Source organism: Glycine soja, chromosome 7 (assembly GCF_004193775.1).
Source record: "Glycine soja cultivar W05 chromosome 7, ASM419377v2, whole genome shotgun sequence".
NCBI classification, from domain to species: Eukaryota; Viridiplantae; Streptophyta; class Magnoliopsida; order Fabales; family Fabaceae; genus Glycine; species Glycine soja.
In genome coordinates, this window is record NC_041008.1 from 39,755,662 (window position 1) to 39,783,103 (window position 27,442).

The following is a 27,442-nucleotide window of genomic DNA, read 5'->3' on the forward strand; positions in this document are numbered from 1 at the left end:
TGATTTATAATATAATAACTCATATGCCTTGTCCAATCAATTGAGCTAGACCCGTTAACAGTTGTCCATTGTAATTGAAAACTTGTTAAAATAAATCATTTTCCTTTATTTTTTCTATATTTGATAAAAATTAGTTAAAAATTTAAAAATTAGTTGAAAACAAAAATTGGCTAATAATTGAAAGTTAATAGCTAAAACTTGTCAAGTTAGTTTCCTGGGAGGGTGGTCCAGGTGTGTAACTGTCCATGATCCATAGCTAAAAGGAGTTAAAAAAATTTTAAAACATTTATGGTTGTATAATAGTTTTTATATTTTTATGTTATTTTTTAACTACATTAAAATTATTGTTTTATTTCATATTTTTTTATTCAAATTAACATGTGACATGTGATCCATTGTTAATTTTTTTCACGCATTACCTTTATAAGTTCATATTGAATGAATTTTCACAAGTTCATATTTGATTTGTTTTTTTTTTAACAAAATAAGAAACACAAACAAAAAATTATAAAGGAATAAAATTAAATGTTAGTATATTAATAAATAAGAAAAATGTATCTAAGTTTTAACATGAAATGTTACTTTATCAATAATAGATAACAACAATCGAACTAACACATTTTCTTCTAGAGATAAAATTAAATTAAATTAAAAATATAAAAATTATATTATAAAATATATAAATAAATTAAATTATAAATAAATGTGGGGGTTCCTCGTAGGTTTACTCAAATCCCATAAAATCAATGGAGATGAGGATGCGTTTAAAAAATATAAATCTATCTTTTTTAAATCTGATCTTATCTTATCTTATACAACAATTGGGATAAGGAGAGTCATACTTGTCCCCAACTCATCCTGTTGTCATGTTTTCTTATGTATAAATATTTATGCTATGTAATTTTTTGGAAATAAATTGAATGATAAATGATAATGTTATAGTAAATTGAATAAAAAATATAATATACCTTTTTGAGATTTATTAAATGTATGTTTTTCATTTAATGTAAGAAAACAAATAATTTTAATGAAAATCATGTGGCTATATTTTTTATATAATATGTATTTATATTTTCAAATACTCAAGTATAAAAGGATCTTATCTATTGTTCCATTCTGGGCCCATAAAAACTCATGAACAACCCTCATTGAATTATAAATATTTGATAAAAATATTTTACTTATCAAAATCCAGAGCTGACACATGTCAAGGTGGATGTAGCTGAGGTGGATTCTTGGGCTTCACACATCAAACGAAGAGTGGCCTTTGTTGGGAGGACAAGATGAGGGACCTGCAAAACAAAGGATTTCAATGCTCAAGTAAGTACATGAGTTAGGAAAGTATGAATGAGTATGAAAAGAGTACGAAGGAACCTGATACTTATAATGTAGAACCTCAGCAGCAGGCATACACAGCCACAACTCCTACTCCAACAGACATTGAGGCTGCAATGGACACCCTCAATATTACTTCTCCGGATCCGAATTGGTATATGGACACCGGTGCCACCTCTCATATGATGTCCACCTCAGGTAATCTCACGTCTTATTTTAATATGAACAACCATCGTGGTATCACTATTGGTAATGGTCAATCAATTCCTATTCGTGGTTATGGTCAAATTAACTTGCCTTCCCCACATCCTCCTTTAGCCTTAAAAAATTCCCTTCATGCTTCTAAACTAATCAAAAACTTAGTGTCGGTTAGAAAATTTACCACTGATAACTCTGTGACTGTTGAATTTGATTCCTTTGGGTTTTTTGTGAAGGATTTTCAGACAGGGATGCCTCTAATGAGGTGTGAGAGTCGGGGCGTGCTTAATCCTATCATCGAGTCCACCACTCCAGCCACTTCTTCCTCTACTTTTGCTGCCTTAGCTCCTTCTCTTTGGCATGAGCAGTTGGGACACCCAGGAGTATCTATCTTGCATTCTCTTAGGAAGAATAAATTTATTGAATGTAATCAAATTAGAGATTCTCGTATTTGTCATTCATGTTCTCTTGGAAAACATATTAAGTTACCTTTTGTTTTGTCACATTCTCATACTCTTATGCCATTTGATATTGTTCGTACTGATCTTTGGACATCACCTGTTTTGAGTTTCTCAAGGCACCGATATTATATCTTGTTATTAGATTATTATTCTAAATTTTTGTGGACTTTTCCTTTGTCAAACAAATCTAATGCTTATTCCACATTCATAAATTTTAGAACTTTCATCCGAACTTAATTCGAACGGGAAGTAAAGAATATACAATGTGATAATGGTAAAGAGTTTGATAATAAGCCTTTTTGGGATTTTTGTAAAGTGAATGGTATTTCTTTCTGATTGTCTTGTCCTCATACTTCTCCTCAAAATGGGGAAGCCGAAAGGACAATTCGTACAATTAACAATATTGTTCGTACTTCACTTGCCCATGCGTCATTACCTCTTTCCTTTTGGCATCATGCCTTGCAAATGGCGACTTACCTTCTCAATATTCTTCCTCATAAGTTATTGACCTATAAATCTCCTCTTAGGGTTCTTTATCATAAGGATCTGACCTATTCTCATCTTCGGGTTTTTGGGTGTTTATGTTATCCTCTATTTCCTTCCACTACCATAAATAAACTTCAACCTCGCTCTACTCCATGTGTTTTTTTAAGATATCCTTCGAATCCCCGTGGTTATAAATGCTATGACTTATCTTTTGGAAAAATAATTATAAGTCGTCATGTCATTTTCGATGAGACACAATTTCCATTTGCTAAATTACATATTGCTCATATTCAGACTTATGATTTCTTAGATGATGGCCCAAACCCATACGTGGTCCACCATTTAGTGTCTCAATCCACTACTCCTAATGCTCAAACTCTTGGTCTAGTTCCATTCGGGCCCAACTCCTCTAATATTGCAACCGGCCCAACCATTGAGCCAAAGAAGAATATTGTTAATTGTATGAATTATTCAGCGACTGCTTCTCCTCCTCTTAGTCCAGCCCACCTCCTCGGGCTGTTACACGCAGCCAGCATGGGATAGTTAAGTCAAAGAAGATCTTTAATCTTCATACCACTGTTGCTAAATCCCCTCTGCCACGTAACCCCGTGTCGGCCCTTCGGGACCTGAATTGGAAAAGGGATATGGATGATGAATTTGATGCTCTTATTAAAAATAAGACGTGGGAGTTGGTGCCCCGTCCACCTGATGTTAATGTAATTCGGTCATTGTGGATTTTTGCTCATAAAGAAAAATCTGATGGTTCTTTTGAGAGGCATAAAGTCCGTCTTGTAGGTGATGACAAAACTCAACAGGTTGGCATAGGTTGTGGTGACACATTTAGTTCGGTGGTCAAACCATCAACTATTCGTACAGTTCTAAGTCTGGTTTTGCCTAAGGCATGGCCCATTCATCAACTTGACATCAAAAATGCCTTCTTACATGGTGAACTTAATGAGACTATCTACATGCATCAGCCTATGGGTTTTAGAGACCCGCAAAAACCTAATCATGTTTGTCTGTTAAAGAAGTCTCTATACGGGCTTAAACAAGCATCACGGGCTTGGTATAAGAGATTTGTTGATTTTGTTCATACACTCGAGTTCTCTCATAACACTTCGGATCATTCTCTTTTCATCTATCGACAAGGTACTTCTATGGCTTATATTTTGTTATATGTGGATGACATCATTTTGACTGCTTCCTCTGATGAGCTTCGTAAGTCCATTATTACCCTTCTTAGCTTGGAATTTGCTATGAAGGATTTGGGACAGTTGAGCTATTTTTTGGGCATTGTTGTAACTCATCATGCAGGTGGTTTGTTTTTATCTCAAAAAGAAATATGCCATGGAGATTATTGATTGTGTTGGCATGTCTTCTTGTAAGTCATCACCTACCCTTGTTGATACTAAACCAAAGCTTAGTGCTACATCAAGCACTCCATTTGAGGATCTGACTCTCTACAGGAGCCTTGCTAGGGCTCTACAATACCTTACTTTTACCAGACCTGACATTACATATGCAGTGCAATAGATGTGCTTATTTATGCATGACCCAAAGGATGAGCACATGCACGCTCTCAAGCGCATATTACGCTACATTCAGGGTACTATAGACCATGGTCTTCATCTTTATCCATCATCTACATCCACTCTTGTTTCTTATACGGATGCTGATTGGGATGGATGCCCGAATACGAGACGGTCTACTTCTGGGTATCGTGTATTTCTTGGTGATAATTTGATCTCTTGGTCAGTTAAACAATAGGCTACTTTGTCCAGGTCTGGTGTAGAGGCTGAATACCGAGGGGTTGCCAATGTAGTTTCGGAGTCATGTTGGTTGCAAAATCTACTTTTGGAGCTTTATTGTCCAATCCAGAAGGCTACATTGGTTTATTGTGATAATGTGAGTGCGATATATCTTGCGGGTAATCTGATTCAACATCAACGCACTAAATACATTGAGATGGATATATATTTTGTTCGTGAAAAGGTTACTCGTGATCAAGTTCGAGTTTTACATGTCCCGTCTCGTTATCAGATTGCAGACATATTTACCAAAGGACTTCCTTTGGTGTTATTTGAGGATTTTCGAGACAGTCTCAGTGTCCATCGACCTCCCGCTTCGACTGCAGGGGTGTGTTAGAACATATGATAATATATTCTGTTTTATATAGTTATTATATCTATTAGATTTATCTTTAATCATATCTTTAGCTATTAGGTTTATCTTTAGTTTTATAGTTGTTATATCTATTAGGTTTATCTTTAGCCATTCTATTATATTTATCTTTAGTCATATCTTTAGCTTGTAATCTTGTATATAAGCGAATGGTGCTTAATGAATTATTCAAGGAAACAATTTCTTTCAGTAAAACTTCACTATGCATGCACTATACTCTCATCTTTTTTTTGTTTTATCTTGCTTGTTTTAGTTACCAAATTATCAACACAGTATGTAATTTGTATCAATGGCCAATAAATCATACAAAACCAAAAGGATTACAATTATAACTGTAGTGGTTCAGATTCCTTGAGATGAAGATCTACCATGTGAATGCACGCAACACATAAGAAGGATAAGCTTCATATTTGGTGGCAAGTGATTGCACAGAAGATGAATCTGCAACTTCTCCAAAACCATGGAGTCCAAGTTCAGTAGCATGAATCCCGCCAGTGATGAAAACAGATTCGATTCCAGCAGCATTAGCACCTTTAATATCATGATGGAATGAATCACCCACAGCAATACAGTCAGAAACATCTGTGCCAGCCATGGCCATGGCTGACTTGTAGATTATCTGACAAATCTCAATTGTTACAAACACTGTCAAGAACAGGGAATATGGATGGATATGCCAATGCAACAGAGCTCACAAATTTTTTTAATACTACCATAATGTGAAAAATTTAAATCTGTGGATTTGAATTATGTTGAATTTGATATTAGTAGTTTAGATAATTTAATCCATATAATTTTATTTGATAGTTTGAAACTGTGAATTTACTTTTGCATGCTAAGAACTTAAGATTCCATAGACAAAGTGCACACTTAGACTAACAAGATACAGATAACTAGAAAATCCTAGAGGGATTAACGATGCTGCTCAAGAATTTTGAAAGGTGATACTTGAATTGTGTATACTTTAGTAAATTGACAAAGTTTTAGGTTATACTTGAATTGTGTATCAGATGATAAAGTGCAGAAAAAGTATTCTTACATGCATCATTGTGTGAGTGAAATATAAGCAGTCTAGGTACTAAAAGCTTAGATTACACATAGAAGAAAACAATTATCAAAAGGGAATTAATAATTCACACAGAAGCAGTTCCATCACCTCATCAGGTTTGCCCATCCATTTTACTTCACCCCCAAGCTTTTCATATTTAGCTGCCAGTGTACCTAATAAGTTTGAAAAACACAGCAAAATATTTGTATAAGGTGAAACTGGAAAGAAGGAACCTAATCAACAAACATGCGACATGATACTGATAGAAATGCCATCTAAAGAAAACTTGTCCTGTAAGATGAAAAAAGTATCACTTATAATTACTATTTAGGCATTAAATTATTAGATTTGCTTAAAAGGAGAAAGGAGTAGATAAAGCAAATTCACCAGGCATCACACGCAAGTCTCTAGCTTCAACAGTTACATAATCTGGATTGGCTACCACCATAGGAATTCCTTTGGCAGCACAAAGCTCCAATATCCTCTCCATGTCTTCAAGTTTCATTGAACATGAACTGCCATCGGCATTCCCCAAGGCTTCAGTACCATGAGCCAAAACAAATTCAGCTTCTTCAACATTCTCAACGACTCGCAAGTCTAAGCCCTAGACGAAGTTATTCATATGCTGTAAGATTTTGAAGCCCTTGATGTATATTATTCTCTGCAATCATCTTTACATTATTTAACTCAAATATTTTATATCCAAATATCTTTGCCATATTATTGATAATTGAAAATCATTTGACTTTGATTTGGACAAAAACGAAAAAGACCTCACTGATCTCATGTTTAGGGAAAATAAAACTAGTCAATTCTTCCAATTCCTTCAATCAGTTACGAAGAAAGGAACCCTTTAAAAGCAGACCAAATGATACAACTATAAACCAGATTACTCCTTAATTTTACAAGAAAGCAATTACTCAAAGAATCATGCCATGATATATTGCATAAAGCAATATTATTTAGGAAATAGTAAGTAAATAAGACTCTGTTTGGATAAACTCCATAAATACTTATAGAAGAAGACAATAAGAAAGTAAAATGAATTCAGTTTCTCCCATAAGTTAAAATTAACTTGATGCACTTTAACTTTTATAGAAGCTATCTAGATTTCAAGTTTTAACTTATGGGAGAAGCTCAATTTATCTTAATTTCTTCTCCTATAAATGTTAATGCTAATGGAGAAGTTTATCCAAACAGAGCCCAAGTGAATATGGCTGAATATCAGAATTCAAGCTACTCTACCGACCTCGAGAGGTATTGCTCCCCGGCCATTCCAGGTGAAATGAATGCAAGACCTTCCCAAAGCTGCAAACCAAGGATCATCTCTCCTGCTTAAGAACACAACAACTTATACATGAGGATGGCACTGATGATTGAACATGGACAGCAAATTCACATGTTGCACAAGTAAACAATTTCTCATAAGCAAAAGGCACCAAATGCAACAGAAAAATTATAATATGATTGCAATTAAACGTAGCAAAGAAACATGAATTATGCGGTGACGAATAGGAAAAAGGGTATTGGAAGAAACTCAAAGGAAGGATCATTCAATCAAAGTCATGTAACAGTCACTATTGCCCCATGAAAAGGAAACAAGAGAGATATAAAAAAAATAAAGATAAAAATTCTTTTTAGTCCTTGTACTTTCGGTAAAAATTGGTATTAGTTTCAATACTTCATCTTTGCTCAATTTGGTCCCTGAACTTTAGAAAAAAAAAATGGTTTTGGTCAATCATCACAGGAGATTTTCACCATAAGGAGAGACGGAAACCACTACTACCAAACCGATCAAAGTTAAAATTGAGGGACTAAAACTAAATTTCACAGAAAGAACAGGAGTGAAAACATATTTTAGTACAAAAGAAGAACCTTTGCAAGTACTGGTGAGTTAGTTCTCCACTAGTGATGGCACCCAGAAAAAGAGAGGCATCAAATCCAAGACCCTTGACTTTCTCAATAGTCACCGATGAACGTCTCGATGAGTTGCTTATGATCACCATCTTAGCACCCGTCTTAGCTATATTTTCTACTAAGAAAAAACAAGACATAACATAACATAGGATGGTGTCCGTAACAAGAGAACCACAAAAAAAAAGAGATTAAAAAAAAGGGAAAGTGTTGAATAATAATACTTACAGGTTGAAATGGCACCGGGGTAAGGTTGTTTTCCATCGTGGAGGACTCCGAACTGGTCCAGCAACCATACCTGCATAGTGTGTGTGACATTAGCATGTTGTGTGGGTATGAAGTGTTGAAATCCTATGGGGGGTGTGGAAGGGAAAGAGGGACCTTGAAACGCCGCGTTTCGGCGAGTTGTCGGAGACCGTTCAAGTTCTGAAACTGAAATGGGCGAATCTGAGGGGGTGAAACAGAGCATCTGGGTATCATTTTCTGTGTTTCGCTCACAACCAACCTTTGCTCAGATCAGATTCGTTAAAGTACTTGGGCCAATTCATTTAATTTTTTTATTAATGTCATTTTTTATTATACGTTATTTTATTTTCATACATTAAATTTTGAAAATTTTATGATATATTTTAAGTTTTTGAATTATCTCATTTTAATATATTTTGTAATTGTAATTTTTGTTAAGAATGTTAACATTCTTTTAACTTTTAAAATAATCAATTTAACAAAATAGTATAAAATTTTAAAATAATTGAGGTTTGACAAAGTGATGAAGTCATCACACCCAGAAACAACAATCTAACTTGTGTTTGTGCCTTGATCTGCAGAGAAAATGAATTGCACAACAGTGATTTGCATTTGTCATAGAACCTCCGTGAGTTTCCACTACAACATGGTGTAGGTGAGGAGATGGAAGGTACCGGGATTGAGATCTACGGCGTTGGATGGAGAAAGAGAGGGTTGAGGTTTGTGATTGGGAAAATGAGTAAAGTATAAAATTAGTTCCTGCGATTTTGGAGGTTCTATCAATTTGGTCCTTGAGATTTAAAAAATATCAAAATGATCATCGACTCCGTTTGCCATATTAGTCCCTGCCATAAGTGTCATTAGTAGTCTCCTAACACCGTTAATAAATGTGTGATGTGACACTTCACCTGGACGCACACGTGACAAACGTAATTGGAAAATAAGCAATGTCACTTCATAGGAACTAATATAACATAATTTTAAATGTTATATTGGAAAATAAAGAGTCAATTTTTATATATAGTGTCAAATTGATCCCTAATAGTTTTCAGTCTAATTGAAAATGTAATAAATTCTCTCTCACCATTTTCTCCCTCCTATGATTGAAGGATAGCATTCATGTGCTAGGTCCACGTCGATCGTCGCTCTTCCAGTGGTGGTGGTGGTTGTCATTCTTCGTCACCCTTCACTATTCTTACTTGACAAACTTGCATTCATGATTTTTAACTTTATTTTTTCTATGTTTGTTTTAATTTACAATGTTTTGTTTTTGCTCTCTATTAGTGTTTGCATTCTGTTTAGTTAATTTTTGGTTTATTCGCATGTTGCGTTGTGTTCTCTGTTTGTTGTGCCTTGGTTATACAAGATGTGGGAAATAACCTTAATAATACACCATGAAGGTACCTTTATCAGGAATGAAGCTGATGAAAAATTGGAGTATGTTGGTGGGGAGTTAGATGTGAGGGGAGTGAGAAGGAGCAATATGGCAGAGTCTGGGATTATGCTCATGAGCTTTTAAGGAGCAATGCCGGATCAACTTTGAAAATAGACACTATTCCTATACCATAAGAACCACCACAGTTTCATGGATTATATGTTTGCCTTGATGCATGTAAGAAAGGCTTGGTTGCTGGCTGTAGGCCATTTATTGGACTTGATGGCTGTTTTTTGAAAGGGTATTTTGGTGGACAACTTCTGTCAGTTGTTAGCCTTGATAGAAACAACCATATTTATGTGTTGGCGTATGCTGTGGTAGATGTTGAAAATAAAGATAACTAGAAGTGGTTTTTAACATTGTTGCATGAAGATATTGAAGACTACAAGGAGCATAAGTGGAACTTTATGTCTGACATGCATGCATGCATTAACACTTGGATAAATTTGTCAATATTATTAATTCTAAAGGACTAAATTGACAGTAAGTGACAAAAGTTAGGGACTGTTCTGACATAATTGACAGTAAGTGACAAAAGTTAGGGATTGTTCTGACATAATTTCACAAATGTTGCAGGGTCTTATTCCAGCATTACAAGAAGTCCTACATGGTGCACCTTATCGTTTTTGTGCAATGCATTTGTGGAAGAACTTTACAAAACAATGGAAGAATAAGGAATTAAAAGGGGTTGTTTGGGATTGTGCCAAATCTACTACACTTCTTGAATTTAATCAAAACTTGGCTCGTGTAAAGGCATTAAACATAAAGGCATGGGAGTATCTGAAGAATAGGCCCAAAGAAGCTTGGACAAAGGCTTACTATAGTGAGTGGTGCAAGGTGGATAATATTTGCAACAATACTTGTGAGGTGTTTAACTCAAAGATTGTTACCTATAGAACGAAGCCTATTTTGACTATGCTGGAAGAGATTCGATGTTATGTAATGAGATATATGAGTGGCCATAAATTGAAGTTAGCTGCGAGAATTGGACCATTGGACACCTACTGCACAATCTTGCACAATATTGCATAACACAAAATACTCATGTTCAATCTTGCACAAAAATTAGAATACAAAAAACACCATTAACATTACTTCACTTACTTGTGGTAATGGACAAGCATAAGATAGTCTCCCATTATTCCTTGTCGTTCTTGCTGTTCGAATGGTAGTTCTTCTACGACAATAGCAAAGACGGTTTGACGTGACATTCCCTCTTGTGCTTGAATTAGCAGACATGGTAGACCACAAAATAATAGAAAAAGAACTACAAAGATGGAGAAAGATGAATAGGAGAATAATAAGAATTGGATGAGAGTATGAGTAGGAGGAAAAATGGAATGAAAGCATGAATGTTAAAGTAGCCGTTAGGGTTTTAACATTTTGGGAGAAAAGATGATCACCTAAATTATGTCATTTTAGTCCCTTTAATGTCAATTTAGTCCCTCCTACGTGACAAGTAGAAGAAACTGATGTAAAAGTTCCACGTGTGCATCCAGGTGGCACTTAATGTGCCACATCACACATTTACTAACGGTGTTAAAGACTACTAATAGCAGGGACTAACGTGGCAAACAAAATGTAAAGATCATTTTGATATTTTTTAAATTTCAGGGACCAAATTAACAGCGCCTCCAAAAGTGAGGAACTAATTTAGTACTTTACTCTTGGAAAAATATTGACGAGGATTATGACTAAAATAAAGTTGGTAAGAATTTTTAAGAATGATAACGTATTTAACGAAAACGAGAAGAAATAATCAAAATGAGATATTTTAAAAATTTGAATTATTATAATAATTTTTTTAAAATTTAATATATTAAAATAAAACATCTGTTAAATATAATTGATCAAAAGTGATATTAAATTTTAATTTTTTTTATAACCCATGTTATGTGTTGGTTATGGATTAAGATGTACTACCAATCAAATTTGACCATCTACACTAGGTAAAATTTATCCACACATAAAATAAATTGAGAAGGGTGAAGATTAATGATGACTTTATACATTTTTTTATTGGTAAATATTAATGTGTTAGAATGTTAGGTTTTGTTAGTATAGGAGATGAAATTCCTTATTTTTGTTTATGTTCTTTCCTTTTAATCATCCCGATCATTTTATATCTCCTGTGGCTTTAGACATGATAAAAGCGTGCAATACCAATTTTTGTTCCATTCCTTTTCTTTGTAATTTTACTATGATTTTATTTGAGATAAATGCTAACCAATGACTATTATCTTAGATAAAACCAGCTGAGAGTTATAAATTAAGAGCTATAAAACTGTAAAACTAAAAACTTATAAACTTGGTGATTTAATTGAAAGTGATTAGTAAGATTAACCAATAAGTTAGTCAATAAATATCAAATGACGTAATGGAACATAGTTAAAATTTCTAATATTTTGAATTTATTTTTACTGTAAAGCTAAAAACTTATAAACTAGATGATTTAATTGAAAGTGATTAGTAAGATTAACCAATAAGTTAGTCAATAAATATCAAATGACTTAACATAACATAGTTAAAATTTCTAATATTTTGAATTTATTTTTAATAATATATCATCTTAAAAAGTAGGACATTCAATAAAAAGAAATCTTAAAAAGTAGGATAATAATTTTATATTATAAAAAATAAAGATTTGATGATTTTACTCATTGTTTAAAATCAATTTTTTAATAAAGTACTATTGCTTTATATAAAAAATTTATTTTTTAAACAAAGTAGAATTAAATTAAATAAACTTATATTTTTTAACTATTTTTTAATATTTAATTTTTTTACTAATATTATTTTAAAACAAAAGGGTAAAATTATTTTTTCTTTATAATTTTTATTTTTTTTATCAATTTTTGTTTAGTGACCATATATTTTAAATAAAATAAAAAAATAAAAATGTATAAATTCATTAAAATAAATAGTTTAATATTAAAAATAATATTAATAAAGTTGAATTCCAAGTTTCATAACAACTAAGAAAATAAACAGTGACCATATATTTTAAATAAAATAAAAAATAAAAATGTATTAATTCATTAAGATAAATAGTTTAATACTAAAAATAATATTAATAAAGTTGAATTCCGAGTTTCATAACAACTAAGAAAATAAACATGACATCTATGTTTGTAACAATGTTAAAGTAAGTAGAAAGTTTTTAAAATTAAATAAAAGAATAAAAAATCAAGTAAATTAATAAGAATAAGAAAAAAATTAATAATTTATAAATTAACTTATTTTTCATAAACTAATTCATACAACTTATATAAAATAAGCTCTTATATCAAATGAAATAACTTATCATCTTTCAGCTTTACATCATCTCGGATTATTTTGGTGAGAAAGTATAAATTAGGAACAAATTTTGTATGAATAAAAATGTTTTCAGACAACCAATTAGAACCTTTTAGTTTTCTCAGACTGGCAGGACCAAAGTTTGAATTTATATAATGATTAGTTTTATCCTTTTCGTGTGGCCTTCAAACGTCTAATAGAAGTCGTGTGGAGTAATCATCTTGTTCAATGGTAAGCGATAGCATTGTTCATACTATATTTATTTCAGGTATTTTTTTAATTTTTTTTAGTTGAAAAATTTATTTAACTTTTTAATAAATAAGATTTTTTTAATCATTTTTAATCTTTTATATTTTCTTTTCTTCTTGTTCCTAGTATATTTATCTAATTTTTTTATTATCTTTTATAAATAAATCATGATTTTATTATTTTTTTATATTTTTTAATTATTTTAACAATTAATTTTATCGAACACTTATAATTTAATAAGTTAATTTTTTTATTTTTTAGCTTCTAATAAGCTTTTCAGCTAATAGTCTTACATGATTGTTTTATTTATTTTTTCTTAATTTGATAAATGAAAGACAAGAAACTGGGATGTTATGTGATGAGAGGTTAAACATGTGACTTTTTTTTCTTACATGATTGTTTGATTTTTTTTCTTAATTTGATAAATGAGTGACTTAGAATGGTAAAATGAAACCATACACCTTTGAAAAGAGTGTCATTTCACTACATAAACTGTCAAACAAAACGGTCTTATTCAATCCAACAGTGATATAGTAATACAACAATAACACCAACCAATTGTAACTGATCACAATAGAAAGGTTAAACATGTGGAAACTATTCAGGTGCAGCAGGAGGAGGAGGTGCCTCTTTATTAACGGGCTTCCCTCTCTCTCTTAGCCTTGCCACTTCTTCTTTCATGGCTTCTTTTCTCCTCTTGCTAGCCAACACTTTAGCCTGAACACCACTCACATTCGGGTCCTTCTTCTCCGTCGGTGGTGGAGGTGGTGGACGCCTTGCTGCACCCCTTGCACTTTGCTCATCACTCAAACTCAACCCCAACGTTGCCGCACCACTCAACCCCATCAATGTCCTGCATACAACAAGATTGCAATACCAATGTACCATCCATCATGTCAAGTTATCACCTAGCTTATTCAGTTTCCTCAATTTAATTTCAATATGGTATAACAATAATGATGACAATGTAATAGAAGATTTTTTTAACTTCAAGAACTTGTAATAATTTATAAGTGATGCAGCTGAGAATAAATTGAGATTATTATAAAGGAGAGATACCTGCGACGCAGAGAGTGATTGTCACCGGGAGGAGGGACTTGATCAAGATCAGAGAGGGAAGAGGGGTGAGATTGTTGATATTGGTGACCAACGCAGCACACTCTTGAAGTTGGAAAGTAAACATTTTTCAACGAATAGAGGGGGCTCTTCCGGGCTCTGGCGGAGAGAGCTGTTGCAGCAGTGGTAGGAGTTGGTGTCAGCAAATGAGCCATTGGTTCCTATTCTGAAATGAAAATTAAAAACAGAAGCAACCAACAATAGGCTATGTGTTCGTTGATTAAAAACTAAAAAAAATCGAGTTTTGGTGGTTATCTCGTTACACGAAATATGAAAGCAGTCGGTAATGTTAGCCAGGACAGGAACAAGGATTGGATGTTGTTTGAATGAGAAGTGTGTGATCTGATTGTGGAAATTCATTGGCTCATTCCAGATAAGGTTCCATCGCTTTGCCTACTGTGGACCCTCCCCACCTTGGCCTTTGCTTTGTATCTATTATTACACGTTTTTTTGTATTGAAACGAAGCATACGCTTTTACGGTGCCAAACCATTATTTGAAAAAGGTCATTAAAGATCAATAACAATATCCATCATCCCGCGTGATGATCATGAAGATGACAAATAAGAAGGATACATAAATAATATATAAAAGAAGGATTGAAAGAAATCATGCTTTAGGATCAAGTGTTCCTCAGCTTGCCAGTTTCAACGACAATTACAACCACTAACACAAAATATTTCAACTAGAGACTGACTCTTGTGCACATTACAAGATCTGTTAGAAAAGAAAGAAAGAAACAAATACATTGAAGATGAGTCAAAAATGAAATCCACCCTTTTGACAAACTAAATAACATTAGTAATGTTCCTAATAGAATAATCCTATAAATACAATTACATCAATGAATGAACTTTACATGCCATAATACAACAAAATGTGAAAACAGTTTACACAATCAATCAATGTAATAGACAAAAGTACTGACGTGTAATTAAACTGCCCCCAGGCTAGCCCATTTCCCAAGGTCATATGGATCAGCATAGTAATACACCTTAATTCTATTAGACAAAGATAGCCCTACTGCCAGTGGAGAAATTCTAGTGCCAGAATCATCTTGTTCTGATGGGTCATCCGTAAAAGCTGCAACATCTCCAACTAGTTTGAAGCAAATTCTGCGAGTTTGTATCTGGCTAGAGAAATCAAAGTACATTGGTGTTCCAGCTCTGGCCTCTGGTAATCGGTACTGACCAATGGTAACCATGCTATGGTTTTCCTGCAATCAATCAAAGACAGTAGTCAGGTTGTTTTCACCCATAGAGGATGAATAAAAAGGAGTAATTCAGATTGTGTGTGTGTATAGGTATTAAACATGTAACAAAAAACATTCATATGATTTTATTTAACAGCTTAAGTTTACAGAATAGTTGGTTCATAACATGATAAAATTTTAGCACATTACTATTGACAACCAACAACAACAACAACAACGCCTTATCCCACTAGGTGGGATCGGCTACATGGATCAACTTCCGCCATAATGTTCTATCAAGTACCATACTTCTATGCAAGGATAAGGCTGCGTACAACATCCCTCCCCCATACCTTCGCATAGAGAAGAGCCTCTGGGCAATGGGGTACGAAGTTTTATGGCAGTGCTTTGCGAATTAAACCTTGATTCCTATTATCTTATTTTAAAATTCATTCTACATTTATGGTGCAGGTGCCAAACAACCATGGCAAGAAACACATTAGGTGCACAAAATCAGAGCTCTTCCAAAACATAGCAATTCATGGAAGGAGCCACAACAATTTTCCCCTAGGCAAGAGAAAAGTGACAGAAGCAGTATGATAATGTTCCAATAAATACCTGGAGAACAGATACTTGAATATACAATACAGCTGGAGTGATGTATCTGTCATCCACAAGGGATGGAAAATTTTTGCTATGTACATCTGAAAAAGGTGAATGGGTAACCCGAGGCTTGATTGCACTAAAGGCATCAAGACGAAATCCGGCAAGCAAGGGAGAAGCAGGAGACAGATACTGCTCCAGGACAAGATCATTGTCCATCAATCTTTCAGCAGCCTCAATTGGAACCTAAGAAAATAAGAGGTTAATCAATGTTTTTGAGATGTAGATAACTTCAAAAACAAAATTGGTTATCGCAAAAGGATTACACAAAAACAAGATTTTACCTTGAATCTACTAAGCTGTGGAGCTCTTTCCAACCACCCTGTCAGGGTCAACTGGTCAGAGCTTTGTTGTGGCTTAAGATCAAATTCCTTTCTAATGGGGCTTCCAACAACTAAAATCCTCTTGGCATGAAGACAGGGTTCGCTCTCAGCAGATCCTCCGAATGAGGCCCGTTGAGTTTCTTGTGCAAAAGGGTTCTCATCTAGAGACAACAGATTGAAGTCATTTCCAATATTTATAGAACTTGAACCAGGTCGCTGAAGGCGTAAACTTATCCAAATTATGCGGCACTGAACAGAGTTCGTGAAGGGAAACTTTACGTGTCTAGGCACTTTATGCTCTGTTCCTGACTTTTCAGGTCCATATAATTCTGAGGAAGCTTTAATCATAGATTGCAGATCCCATTTTCCCATTAATGATCTTTCCTCCTTGTGTATTTTGTTACTTGCCCAAATTTGCACCTGTGCCAACATAATCCTAGAGTTAAATTCTAAATTCAATGAACAATAAAAAGAATAAAGCACAAAGCAAATGACTAATGGATACTTACAATTGGAGCATCAGCCATAGAGTAGCCACATGGGCTGACAATCAATATAATCCCACTAACATCAGAAATATTACCAAGGACAATTCCAAATTCAACAGAGGAGGCACTAGATGGTGCTTTCCAATATGATAGCCGCAAACCAGAATTTAATGGAGCAAGCAATGACAAAAATGGAGCAGAATCTGCTGCTGTTTCAACCTGCAATTGCATGGTTAATGGTTATAAAATATATAGGTTGCAAAAATGGGACTAGACCTGCATTTGGAAGACTAAGTGCTCCCCAATGTAGCAAAAACATCTTTTCTTTTTGCTACATCATAATTGTAACATAAGTTAACCCCATAATGCTTCATTTTACATGGAATTAGTACAAATAAGAGGATAACCAAAAGCCACAGTTGATTAAATCACAGAAAATGGTTCAGTATTCATGTTAGAAAGCTGGCAATATAATTATGGATAGGTTTACTCTGGTATTTGCTAGTCTTCTAAGTTTTTATCTAGACAACATGGCTTGTATTATTTATTTACTATGTTTTCTGGATATATCACTTGAAAACCATTAATTCAGCTCTAGTGGTTTAACAAAATGAGACTGTTGGAGATCCCACATCAACTAGTGATACGATCAAAGTTGTGCATATAAGTGGAGGGAAACCCTCACCTCACAAACTAGTTTTGTGGGGTTGAATTAGGAACAAATCCAAATTCTAAGATGGTATCAAAGCCTATCCTAACGATCAATGTTAGGCCTTTCAGACCACCTGTTATCAGGCCCTCATTGGACCACCCGCAGATGTCCAGTCCAGCAAACTTCATGCTCAAGATGTCTAGTCCTTGGCGTGAAGAGTGTGTTGGAGAATTTGCATTGACTAGTGATATGGCCAAAGTTGTGTACATAAGTAGAGGGCAACCCTCACCTCACGTTGGTTTTCTAGGTTGAGTTAGGCTCAAACCCAAATTCTAAGAGACAATGTAATCCTACTCAAGAATTCAGCTACAAAAAAGTATATCCACAATTCTTTCAAATTCATGATTAAAATTTGTGATTCTTTGAACAGAAACATAAACCTTAAGTTCTTGTGTTAGTTATATCCAATGCTTTCCTTCCTTTTGCAATCATCAAATATGAAAATCATTTAGAAGATTGGTATTAAACTCATCCATGCATCTGTTGATATAAGTCATATATCATGGATTAAACACATTTTTGGTAGATGCAACAGCATGTGGCTTGAAAATTCACATGAAAAATTAAAACAAAATGCAGCAGGCCTAAAATCAAATATATAGTTAAAAAATATACCGGGTGTAAAAAGCTGCCAAAAGGAAATTCAGCCAGGGATTCATATCCGTTCAGTAACAACTGTACTGCTTTGCCAGCAGACTTGCTATCAGGGACCTGTTTCTTTTCTAGATGACAATCCCAAGATGATCCAATGATTTGCTTCAAAGCATTGTAAGCAGCCTTTTCCACACGTTCTGCTCTTCGAAAGCTAATCAGAACCCTCACACAGTCCAAAATCAATGCATGAAGCACAATATCCTGGCAGCACCGTTTACAAATTATACCATCCTGAGCTAATAAACGATTTACAGGAAAGTCAACTTGGACCTCTCTTGAATTATATCCTACAAGCAGAAATGCCCCCCTCCCAGCACAGCAAACTCTGCAAGCCTTCCTTTCGCATTGAGAACACAAGAATACAGCTTCTGAAGCACCAGCAGATGACATTGTGTTAGATGAATGAACTGCCTTTCTAATTTCAGCACGCACCTCACACTTACCACCAGAACAGGTTTCCCCAATTCTGATAATATTCCAGAAATCTATTGGATTATCATCAACAGTCCCAAGACCAATAGCACCAACAAGTTTATCTTCAAGAGAAGCTTCTCCAAGCAAGGCAAGATTGTTTGCAACTTTAGATAATCTTCCCGTGTAAGCTTCATCGAGCAGTGTATTAGGATTTATGGTTGCAGGATCCATTCCAACAGATAGCAGGGCTCTATCCCTTTCAGCAGCAGAAAGATTCAACTTAAGGCGTTCAATCTCAAGTTTAATGGCTTCAATGAAGTTGATTTTTCTTTGCTACAAAACATAGTCAAAATAGTTCATGAATTAGATTTAAATTGAAGATACTAAAAGTGTTACTTGTATATTCAGTGTCCAGCCAAGCTATCCCATGGGAACAGGTGAATGATAACTATTGAATCAAGTTCAAGCAACTGGTTAACCAATCACTATTAACCAGTTCCCCAACATCTTAGTTTGGCTTGACTTATCAGGAATTTTCCCATTTTTTATAAAGAAATTTTATTAGGGAGAAATGGAGAAAGTATGACTCAGAAGAAGAAAAATCCTCTAAAACAGATGAAAAAAAGACAACACATGAAAAGAAGGAATCAATCATGCATCATGGCAGCCAAGTCTCTCTCCATATGAAAAACAGAAACTCCCTTGAAATAGCCGTGAGTACTAAAGAGAAGCCACAAGCACAACCCATATCTCAAAGTGGGTAAACAAGCGTTACATTTATTCAATTTTTCTCATAAATATATTAAAGTGAGGAACCAAGGAGTGTTTCAGGCATTTTAGTTCCCAAAGATTTTAAAAATCTTCGGTTAATCCCTTAATTTGCAAAATGTCATTCACTTGAATCTTTTATGGGGCAAAACAATAGAGAAAAATAAAGTGAAAAGGAACAAAAACCAATTACTTTTTCAAAGTCATGGACTAATGGAGGATTTTAAAATCTTAGGAACAAAAATGCCCGACCTATAAATAAAAAAGTAGAATGAGATTTCTTTCTTATCAAGGAAAGCAAAAAAAAAGGAAACAGTAAAATTGAACAAGCTTGTCAGTACAATAAAACACTCAAATCCCTCTGCAAATCTAATAGGGCAGTTCCCTTCCAGAGCTCATAAGCAGAACACCAATAGAAAGCCACATAAAACCATATATCACTTTCCACTCCAACCAAATACACCCGAGAACTGCAAAATCTGCGCAGCATCAGAAAATATTGCCCTCCTAACCTCCCCAAAACTTATAAATCAACCAATAAAAACTGCTCCAAATTCAATGGAAAAACTGCATTCAAAAACACAAAAAAATTTAATCCAAACAAAAGTGTCTGCACTATGATGCAAAGACAAATGTGAAAATTGGCAAATAAGAAGGCGACATTTCCTACATGGAATCTGATCACATACAACAATCTTCAATGAAATTCCTTTTCCTTTTTGCTACCCTTTATTATTAGAGGGAGCATAGAAGAACCAAATTCAAACAATCTATCTAGAGCAATAGTTACATCCAAATATTATGTCATGCATTATCTTTGACGACAACAACAACAATGGAATAATTAGTATATTCATTATGAAGATAGAAAGAATGCTTTGGGGAAAAAGAAAATTTATATAAAATCTAGGGGTTGATCATATTGGATGGGCAGAACAATAAAATTTATAATGCTTTGTCTCGACAAATTGATAACATACCAGACTTGGCCCTGCAAGAGTTTTAAGGCACTTTAAATATTGTTCAGCACTACTATCTGCATGTCTGGCATCTTCTGATGAAACTTTACCATTGATTTTGGCACTATGATTTTCAACACTTAGGTCCAAGAAATCAAGTGGGTCATTTTCCTGGTAGACAATATTTTCAGTAACTGGTTGCGCAAGTGGGTGTGGAAGCGGGTCCTCCCCAGACAGGAGGTCAATGAAATGGTCAGCAGAAGTGCCTCCTTGTTTGGGTGGTGACGCTTTTTCTGAGGATGAAGAGTTAAATGGATTCGTATCCGAATCAGATACGAAGGGATTAAGCTCCTCTTCAAACTTCTTGACATGCTCAACTAATCTTGTACCAGGGCCTTCATTAGTAAATACATCACTCCACGGAAGAGAAACTCCAAGGATTTCAATCTATAGCACATCATCATACAGCAGCAATTAAAGATTCACGTAACCCAAATTTACATGCCTACCTTGAAAATAGACCTAAAAGAATAGAAAACTAACTGAACAATTGAAATAATAGGCACAAGAATGAAGAGAGCATGTATGCAAGTAAAGCCTTCAACCATTGGTCTGGTAACAAGTAGAGAGAGACTGCAAATTAAGTTGCATTTCTTTTGGAGCACACATCCAGATTAAATTTTACAAATTTTAATTTCAAGACCTTGACATTTCAGAAAATATTTCTGGCTCATCAAATTGAAAATTGATTAGTAGAAAAAAGGAAACAATGAAAATCTGTTAGTATTATATCATTTTAGAAAGGGAAAAGTTTTCATTATTATTGACATACAGCCAAATTTAACACCCACAAACAATTAGCTTAGCTAGAAAACTTTACCGCCAGTAGTTAATAAAAGGGGCAGAAAGAGCCAATAAATTTTAATTTCAGTCATGAATTTCCACCCAATACATTATAACCAAGAAACCTTCAAATGGATCTAAGTCATATTTACTAATGTTACACAAAGAGAAGGATGAGTTTTTGTAACCAAAAATAGTTAAGTTACACGAAGAATTTCAACCTATACTTATTGATTACCAACTCACCAATTCAGTTAAATTATGTAACATTTTTGCACTGTATTGGCTTCATTAAATTGCAAGACAAAATAAAACATTCATGCGACCCACATGGAAAATTAAAGAAAATGCCAAAGAATATTATACTTAGTCAAGCCACGACTCATCAAGTTATGAAATTGTCCAAAATATCTACCTCGCCAAGCGTTAATGGTTTCCTTCCAGAAACAGTTGGATAAAAGGTTAGCGCAACTACACGAGTAAGGAAATCCCACTCTCCCTCGAGTTCCTCAAAATCATACAGTAATGATAAGGGTGATGCATCTTGGGCATGTAGATGAGAATTTGCTCCAGTTATAGCCATGTCTTCGGCATTAATTGCCCCAGGTAAGGGTATTAAAAGGTTGGTCCCACTCGCACATTGTGGTATAGAAGCACCCTGCCAATAGATGTCAGACAGATTCAGATGTAAGAACTATATATAAATAAGCTTCATAATAAATTGCCCGTCACTACAGCTACACAATCGTTGCTTAAAATTTTTTAAAAAATATTATTTTTTATTGAAGCAGATATCGCATTATGTAAATGAAAATGAATTTAAACAGTCAAAATAATAATTAAAAATTGAAGATGTTTTTCAAACTGTTCCTGTTGGAAACTCTTGTGGTTTTTCACACAACATAAATGAGCACAAGGCTTTTTGCTATTCAATAAGCATGATTAAGACCAACTCTTTCTGCAGTATTATGCATACATGAATAATATGAGTTGCAAGACATAATGAGTGCCAAATACAGACCTCTAAGACCAGTTTAAGCCCATCTAAATGGCGCCCTGTCCGTACATCAACTGTTGATGGATAAGTTGAATCATCTGCACCATGGGATATTGTGAGAAGAAGCTGACAAACATGGCAAGGTTCACCAAGATAAATAAAGATTTCAACTACATCTGCAGGTTGTGGACAAATCTGTGAAAGGAAAAGGTATACATACTTTCATAAGAAGAGATACATAAAAATTTCAGGTAAATATTATTGATAAATTCATATATGATAGAACAGTAAAAAATATTTAACATACCCAAACTAGGCCTTTTCTTTTAAAACTCAGAAGGCTAGCTTCACCACCAGAAATAGGAAATAAGTTTGCAATTGGTTTGAGAACAAAACCAGACGGCCGAGACGGTACCTACAATGATCAGATAGCTTAGCTATTGATAACTATTTGTCTATTTCCATTCAAAACCACAGGGTTTAAAAGTGTCAGCATTAAAAAAATTCTACTGTATTAACTGGGATTACAAGTCAAAAGTTAGCAGTGGAATACCCCAAAAGCAGACATGAATAAGCAAAAAATTAGAGAACAGAGAGATGCCATATAAATTAAGTTGTTCTTAAAAGAGAGAGATGTGATTCAGTAACTAACATGAAATTAAATATGAAACTGCAATTGCTAGGCACTTGATGTATGAAAAAGAAACAGAAAGCCATCACTCAGTTAACTTTGACAGTTGGCAAGTCACATACATGTAGAGGTTGAAGGGAAATTGATGGAAGATGCTTGAAAAGCCTCATTCCAAGAAACATTTCTAATTGCTTTTGACGAGAGCTATCCACAACTGCATTCTTATATCTTCTTTGCAAAGTGATTTTCACATTTTGTGCAGCAGAAAACTGTTTAAACTTTCCTCCCGTATCTTCATTGAATATGCTAAGTATTTGGCTGTGCATTGCTTTGGATCCAGTGTAAAGAGTAGCATGAATATCCCCAGCAAGTAGGAAAAGGTCAGCTAGTTGAGATACAGGAGACAAAATTGTTGATCTCTTGAACTCCTCAAATGTCATATCAAATCTCTTCCATGGTTTATCAGGACATGGATGCATCCATGTGGTGGTTCTGGTATTATGATCAATATAATATGTTTTTCCTGTCACGGCATCAGAACGCTTCTCCCACCCAGGTGGCAGTGGAGCAGTATATCCACCATAATTATTATTCATCGATTGATAACCAAATGCCAGATCACTATCAAGTGATATCCCCAGCCGTCTACATTGCTCTGTGAATACTTGGAGGCAACCAAAAAAACTAGCAGCATTGGTCCTATCAAGAGAATCAGCACAGTTAAAACGTACAATCCCATTTTGATTTGTTCTTAAACAGAATGCACCTTCAAAATCATCATTGTAGATAACTTCACCTTGACAATCATTTATTCGTTGTCGTGAAGGCAAGTAATCCCCTTCAGATATACCTATAGATAGAGTGGGTGCTTTTAGAAGTTTCCATAACCCTTCAATTGTCATCTGTTCACCTTTTAATTTCACACTGGCATGCCAGTCATAGTTTATCAAATGGACCCGAGTATTCGGAAGCTTCCCAGTTGATCTAATAAAGTTTATAGACTCCTCGAAATGTTGAACCAAAAGGGACTCTGACTTTCCTTCCCCATTTCGAAGCAAGTTAATGCATACAATGGGAACCAAAGCTTTTCGGTTTGAATTCTCACCTGCACGTATATCCATATTACGAGCATCATATCTCTTACTCAGTCTTTCATAATACTGTACACTTCCTTTATAAGGATCACAATCTGAAACATAAATTTCAGCTTCTGCAGCTGTGATTTTCAGTTCTGCACCCCACCAGATAGGAATAGTGCCTCTTCGCCATACATATCTGTTCAAAGGTACACTTTGACCAGCTCGTTTGGGAATCCATACAAGTTGCTCACACTCCACTTCATTTCCTGTAAAATGGAACCTAATAAACATTTGGCATGTACTAAGGCACATGAAATGATGGTTATCAAGTCAAAACAGAATATAGAATGCATAAATGAAAGAAGCAGCAAGCAAAAGTTACACTACAAAAGGAATTAGGGTAAAATAAGTGATTTGGGAACCTTTCCAAATTTGGGAAATTGAATAAAGAAGATCTTAATGCATGCCAACAGAAAGCAAAAGAAGGTTCTATTGAATAAACAAAAATTAGTAGAGATACTGAAACCATAATGAACATGATGCTAGCTATTTTATAAGTCAATCACTCAATTCATTATAAGATGGAAAGTCAATGATAGTTTTCTTCACCTGTACTGAAACATGAATTTAGCCCCCTTGCTAAATATCGAGTACCCGGGTGTAGTCTGCTCCGACGAGCTGTGAGAGCAACAACACCTTCTAGTTGACCCGAGCTTCCAAAACTTCGACATTCTGCAAACCCCTACACATCAAGACCAAGTGAGACAACAGAATGCACATGTGAATTTTCCGTCTTAATTGCTCTATACACTGTACTATCTTTGGTACAGCACTGCTATAAAAAAAATAGTTGAGCCAGAGCCTGTGCAAGCTTGGAGGAAGATAAGAAAACTAATAGCTAACAAGAAACTAACAGCCAAGACACTAAACCATCAGGATGGTATATGAAACGTATGTTGACCTTCATGATTACCACTGTATGAGGATTAGAATTCCAAAATGCAAACAAATATAAACACAATTTTTGCTTCCAAAAAGGCATCATTTGCCACATTGCTCCATTAAAAGCTCTTGTCTATACAAATAGTCCAACACAACATAGCAACAAATTCCATCTTGCGGGAAGCAAACTGCAAAACCCATTTATTTACATCCTTTGTCATTATCACACAATAAGTCATCGACTCATCATCTTCCTAACAAATTCGCCTCTCTTGGGAACCAATTTTCACAGACAAAAACTTTCAGCTAGCAAGGTAACACAAGTTATCAAGGTTTTAAAAGACAGTATGCGACTGCAAATTCAGCCACAAAATCAAGGTTTTTGAAGTAAAGTGATTGCAACGGTGGCCGCATTTGTCAGCAGTTTCCTTCAATATCAAGGAACACGCGTAACAGCAAATCATAAATTGCATTGGACTCCCGAATTTGGAGTATCCTACTCTGTATCCTACTTTCACAGGATTCAATTCACAGGTTCAACAAGCAATCGCTATTTCAGGATCAAGTTCTACTACATTCATTCTAATTGCAAACAGAAGAGATCACAGAACCTGCAGTAGCGTGACACAATGCCGCGGCAAGCCAATCTCAACAAACGGAGTAGAAAACCACGCGTTCCAAACAAACTCCTGATCCGGTTCGTTCACCGGCATCCTGCTCGGAAAAGGCCGCGTAACGTCCCTCGTCTCGCAGAAGTAATGCTTCCCATCGATATCAAGCTCCGTCAACTCCTGCACGTTCTTCACCTCTCCCTTCCCCTGCGCCACCGCGTTCTGCAGCGGAATCCTGATCCACTGGCTCTCCGCAACCGTGTACACGCACCCACCGCCGGGCAGATTGGAAACACTCGCGACCAGCCTCGTCGCGACGAGGAGCAGCGCGACGTTCCCCAACGCGGCATAGCCTAGAATCGCCCTCGCGAGCGTCCTGCTCCTGCAGGCAAACCGCGATCCGTTGGTGACGAAATCCAAGGCCTCGCCCTGCGACTTGAACAGATCGAACCCTAACTTGGCCTCGTGGCGGAGCGCGCCAGTGGTCGGATCGACGTAGATTACCTGAGTGTCGGTTCTGGTACAGAGGCTCGCGACGATGAAGACCTCGTCGGAGTCCAGCGTCACCACGATCACTGACGTGTCCCTCAAAGCACCTGAAAATTGAACAAACGAAACGAAGGAACGAACGCGAATTAGGTTGAAAACTGGGAAGTGAAAGTGATGAAACGGAAATAAGGGATGGAACCAGCTTTGCTTGGCTTACCCGGTGATTCCATCGGTTTGCGGTGGTTAAATCGACGGCGCGTCGCCGCTCATAAACGGAATCGGTTCCGGTGATTGGTTTGATTCCGACCCCTGTCTTCTGCTGATTTGACTGAATCAATTCAAGGTCGTGACTCGTTCGTGACCAACGCTGATGAGTATTCCCTCGTTTTAGGCGAGCTAATTTATTTTATGATAAATAAATAAATAAATTAGAGATAGATTAAAAAGTAAAGAAATTGTTTGTTTTTTCGTGTATTGTAGTAAAGTAGAATGCCGAATTCTATCTTTTTTTCACATTTGTAGCATTTTTTTAAAGGTCATTGTTAATTTATTAATGCTAAGGATTCGAATCTTTTCTCATTATCTTTTATCTCTTAACCAGTATATTAACCTTATAATTTCCTTCATAATTAAATATTAAATATTAAATTTTCTATTTTAAGATTTAATTTATCATGTCTCACAGTTTCAGAAACCAAAATAAATATTTAGAATTTAATCTACAACTAGTATTTTAATACTTGCATTCCACAAAATAAATATATTTTATATAATTGAAAGTTATAATCAAGAAATATCTTTTTCTATATAAAATTATATTTTAAATTTATGATGAATAATTTATATCATAATATAATGTTATTTTAAATTATTAATAATTTGCTTTTAAAAATTTATTGAAATTTAATTTAGAACTAAATTATTAAAATAATTTTATTTTTAATTATTAATAATTTATTTTAAAAAATTATTGAAATTCAAGTTAAATTTAAAAATAATAAATTTGAAAAAACAGAAAGTTAACAAAAGTTTCTAAATATACTTTCACATAAAAAACTCTAATTTAAAATAACTATTATAATTTATATAAAATGATAAATAATGAATAATACAATTGAAAATTGATATATATATATATATATATATATATTAAAATTATTAATTTTATAATAACTATTTTAAATATTATTTTTTAAGTATTTTAAATATTATTTTCTCTCTCATATAAGTGTCACATTTAAGGAAAAAAAAATTTGTCCCAAAATAAATCATATATGTTTTTTTAATGTAACATTAATTATTCTTTTCCAACCATACTCTAATAAATTATACTTTAATTTTTAAATCTAATATTAATATTATTTTTTTCATTTCTTTCATAAAATTAATTTTATAAATTATTATTATTTTTCATCTATTTATATTTATAGGTTTATATAAAACAAGGACACTTGTTTTGAGATTGAAGGATTATTTAAAAAAGGCTTTTAATTGATTGATACTATATGGTTGTAAAAGGTATTTGATATTATAAATTTAATATATTTCCGTGCTGCACGGATTACTGTACTAATTATAAAAAAAATTGTACCATTTATCATTCTGTTGGTTAGCAAAACAAAATGACGAACATGTATGTATCCATATTTTTATTTTCATTTCTTTAGATAAGACTTTAAATTTGATTTTTCTGAACAGTTTTTCTTTTCTTA

At 34.4% G+C, this 27,442-nt stretch overlaps 3 protein-coding genes across 5 annotated transcripts; all 3 read right to left on the reverse strand.

Annotated features, from left to right (window-relative positions):
- Positions 1-4,845: 4,845 nt before the first annotated feature.
- LOC114419627 (acid sugar phosphatase-like) lies at positions 4,846-8,155 on the reverse strand. 3 transcript variants are annotated; one of them, XM_028385351.1, is made up of 7 exons: positions 8,005-8,155; positions 7,852-7,921; positions 7,585-7,744; positions 6,959-7,043; positions 6,097-6,313; positions 5,818-5,882; positions 4,846-5,280 (listed from the first exon to the last, which is right to left on the reverse strand). In XM_028385351.1, exons 1-7 carry the CDS (start codon positions 8,101-8,103, stop codon positions 5,026-5,028), a joined length of 951 nt encoding a protein of 316 aa, XP_028241152.1. In that variant the 5' UTR covers positions 8,104-8,155; the 3' UTR covers positions 4,846-5,025. The 3 variants fall into 3 exon arrangements, with proteins under 3 accessions (XP_028241152.1, XP_028241153.1, XP_028241154.1); XM_028385352.1 differs by having other exon boundaries at positions 4,923-5,280; positions 6,959-7,040; XM_028385353.1 differs by having other exon boundaries at positions 4,923-5,280; positions 6,959-7,040; positions 7,585-7,741; positions 8,005-8,121.
- Positions 8,156-13,298: 5,143 nt separating this feature from the next.
- On the reverse strand, positions 13,299-14,282 carry LOC114419629. The gene is made up of 2 exons (XM_028385355.1): positions 13,910-14,282; positions 13,299-13,703 (listed from the first exon to the last, which is right to left on the reverse strand). Exons 1-2 carry the CDS (start codon positions 14,119-14,121, stop codon positions 13,448-13,450), a joined length of 468 nt encoding a protein of 155 aa, XP_028241156.1. The 5' UTR covers positions 14,122-14,282; the 3' UTR covers positions 13,299-13,447.
- A 280-nt stretch (positions 14,283-14,562) lies between these two features.
- LOC114419628 (probable phosphoinositide phosphatase SAC9) lies at positions 14,563-26,125 on the reverse strand. The gene is made up of 13 exons (XM_028385354.1): positions 25,948-26,125; positions 25,242-25,837; positions 24,298-24,430; positions 22,732-23,954; positions 22,286-22,393; positions 22,003-22,173; positions 21,397-21,639; positions 20,160-20,585; positions 17,959-18,744; positions 16,653-16,850; positions 16,105-16,563; positions 15,776-16,006; positions 14,563-15,181 (listed from the first exon to the last, which is right to left on the reverse strand). Exons 1-13 carry the CDS (start codon positions 25,958-25,960, stop codon positions 14,900-14,902), a joined length of 4,869 nt encoding a protein of 1,622 aa, XP_028241155.1. The 5' UTR covers positions 25,961-26,125; the 3' UTR covers positions 14,563-14,899.
- Between the last annotated feature and the right edge of the window lie 1,317 nt (positions 26,126-27,442).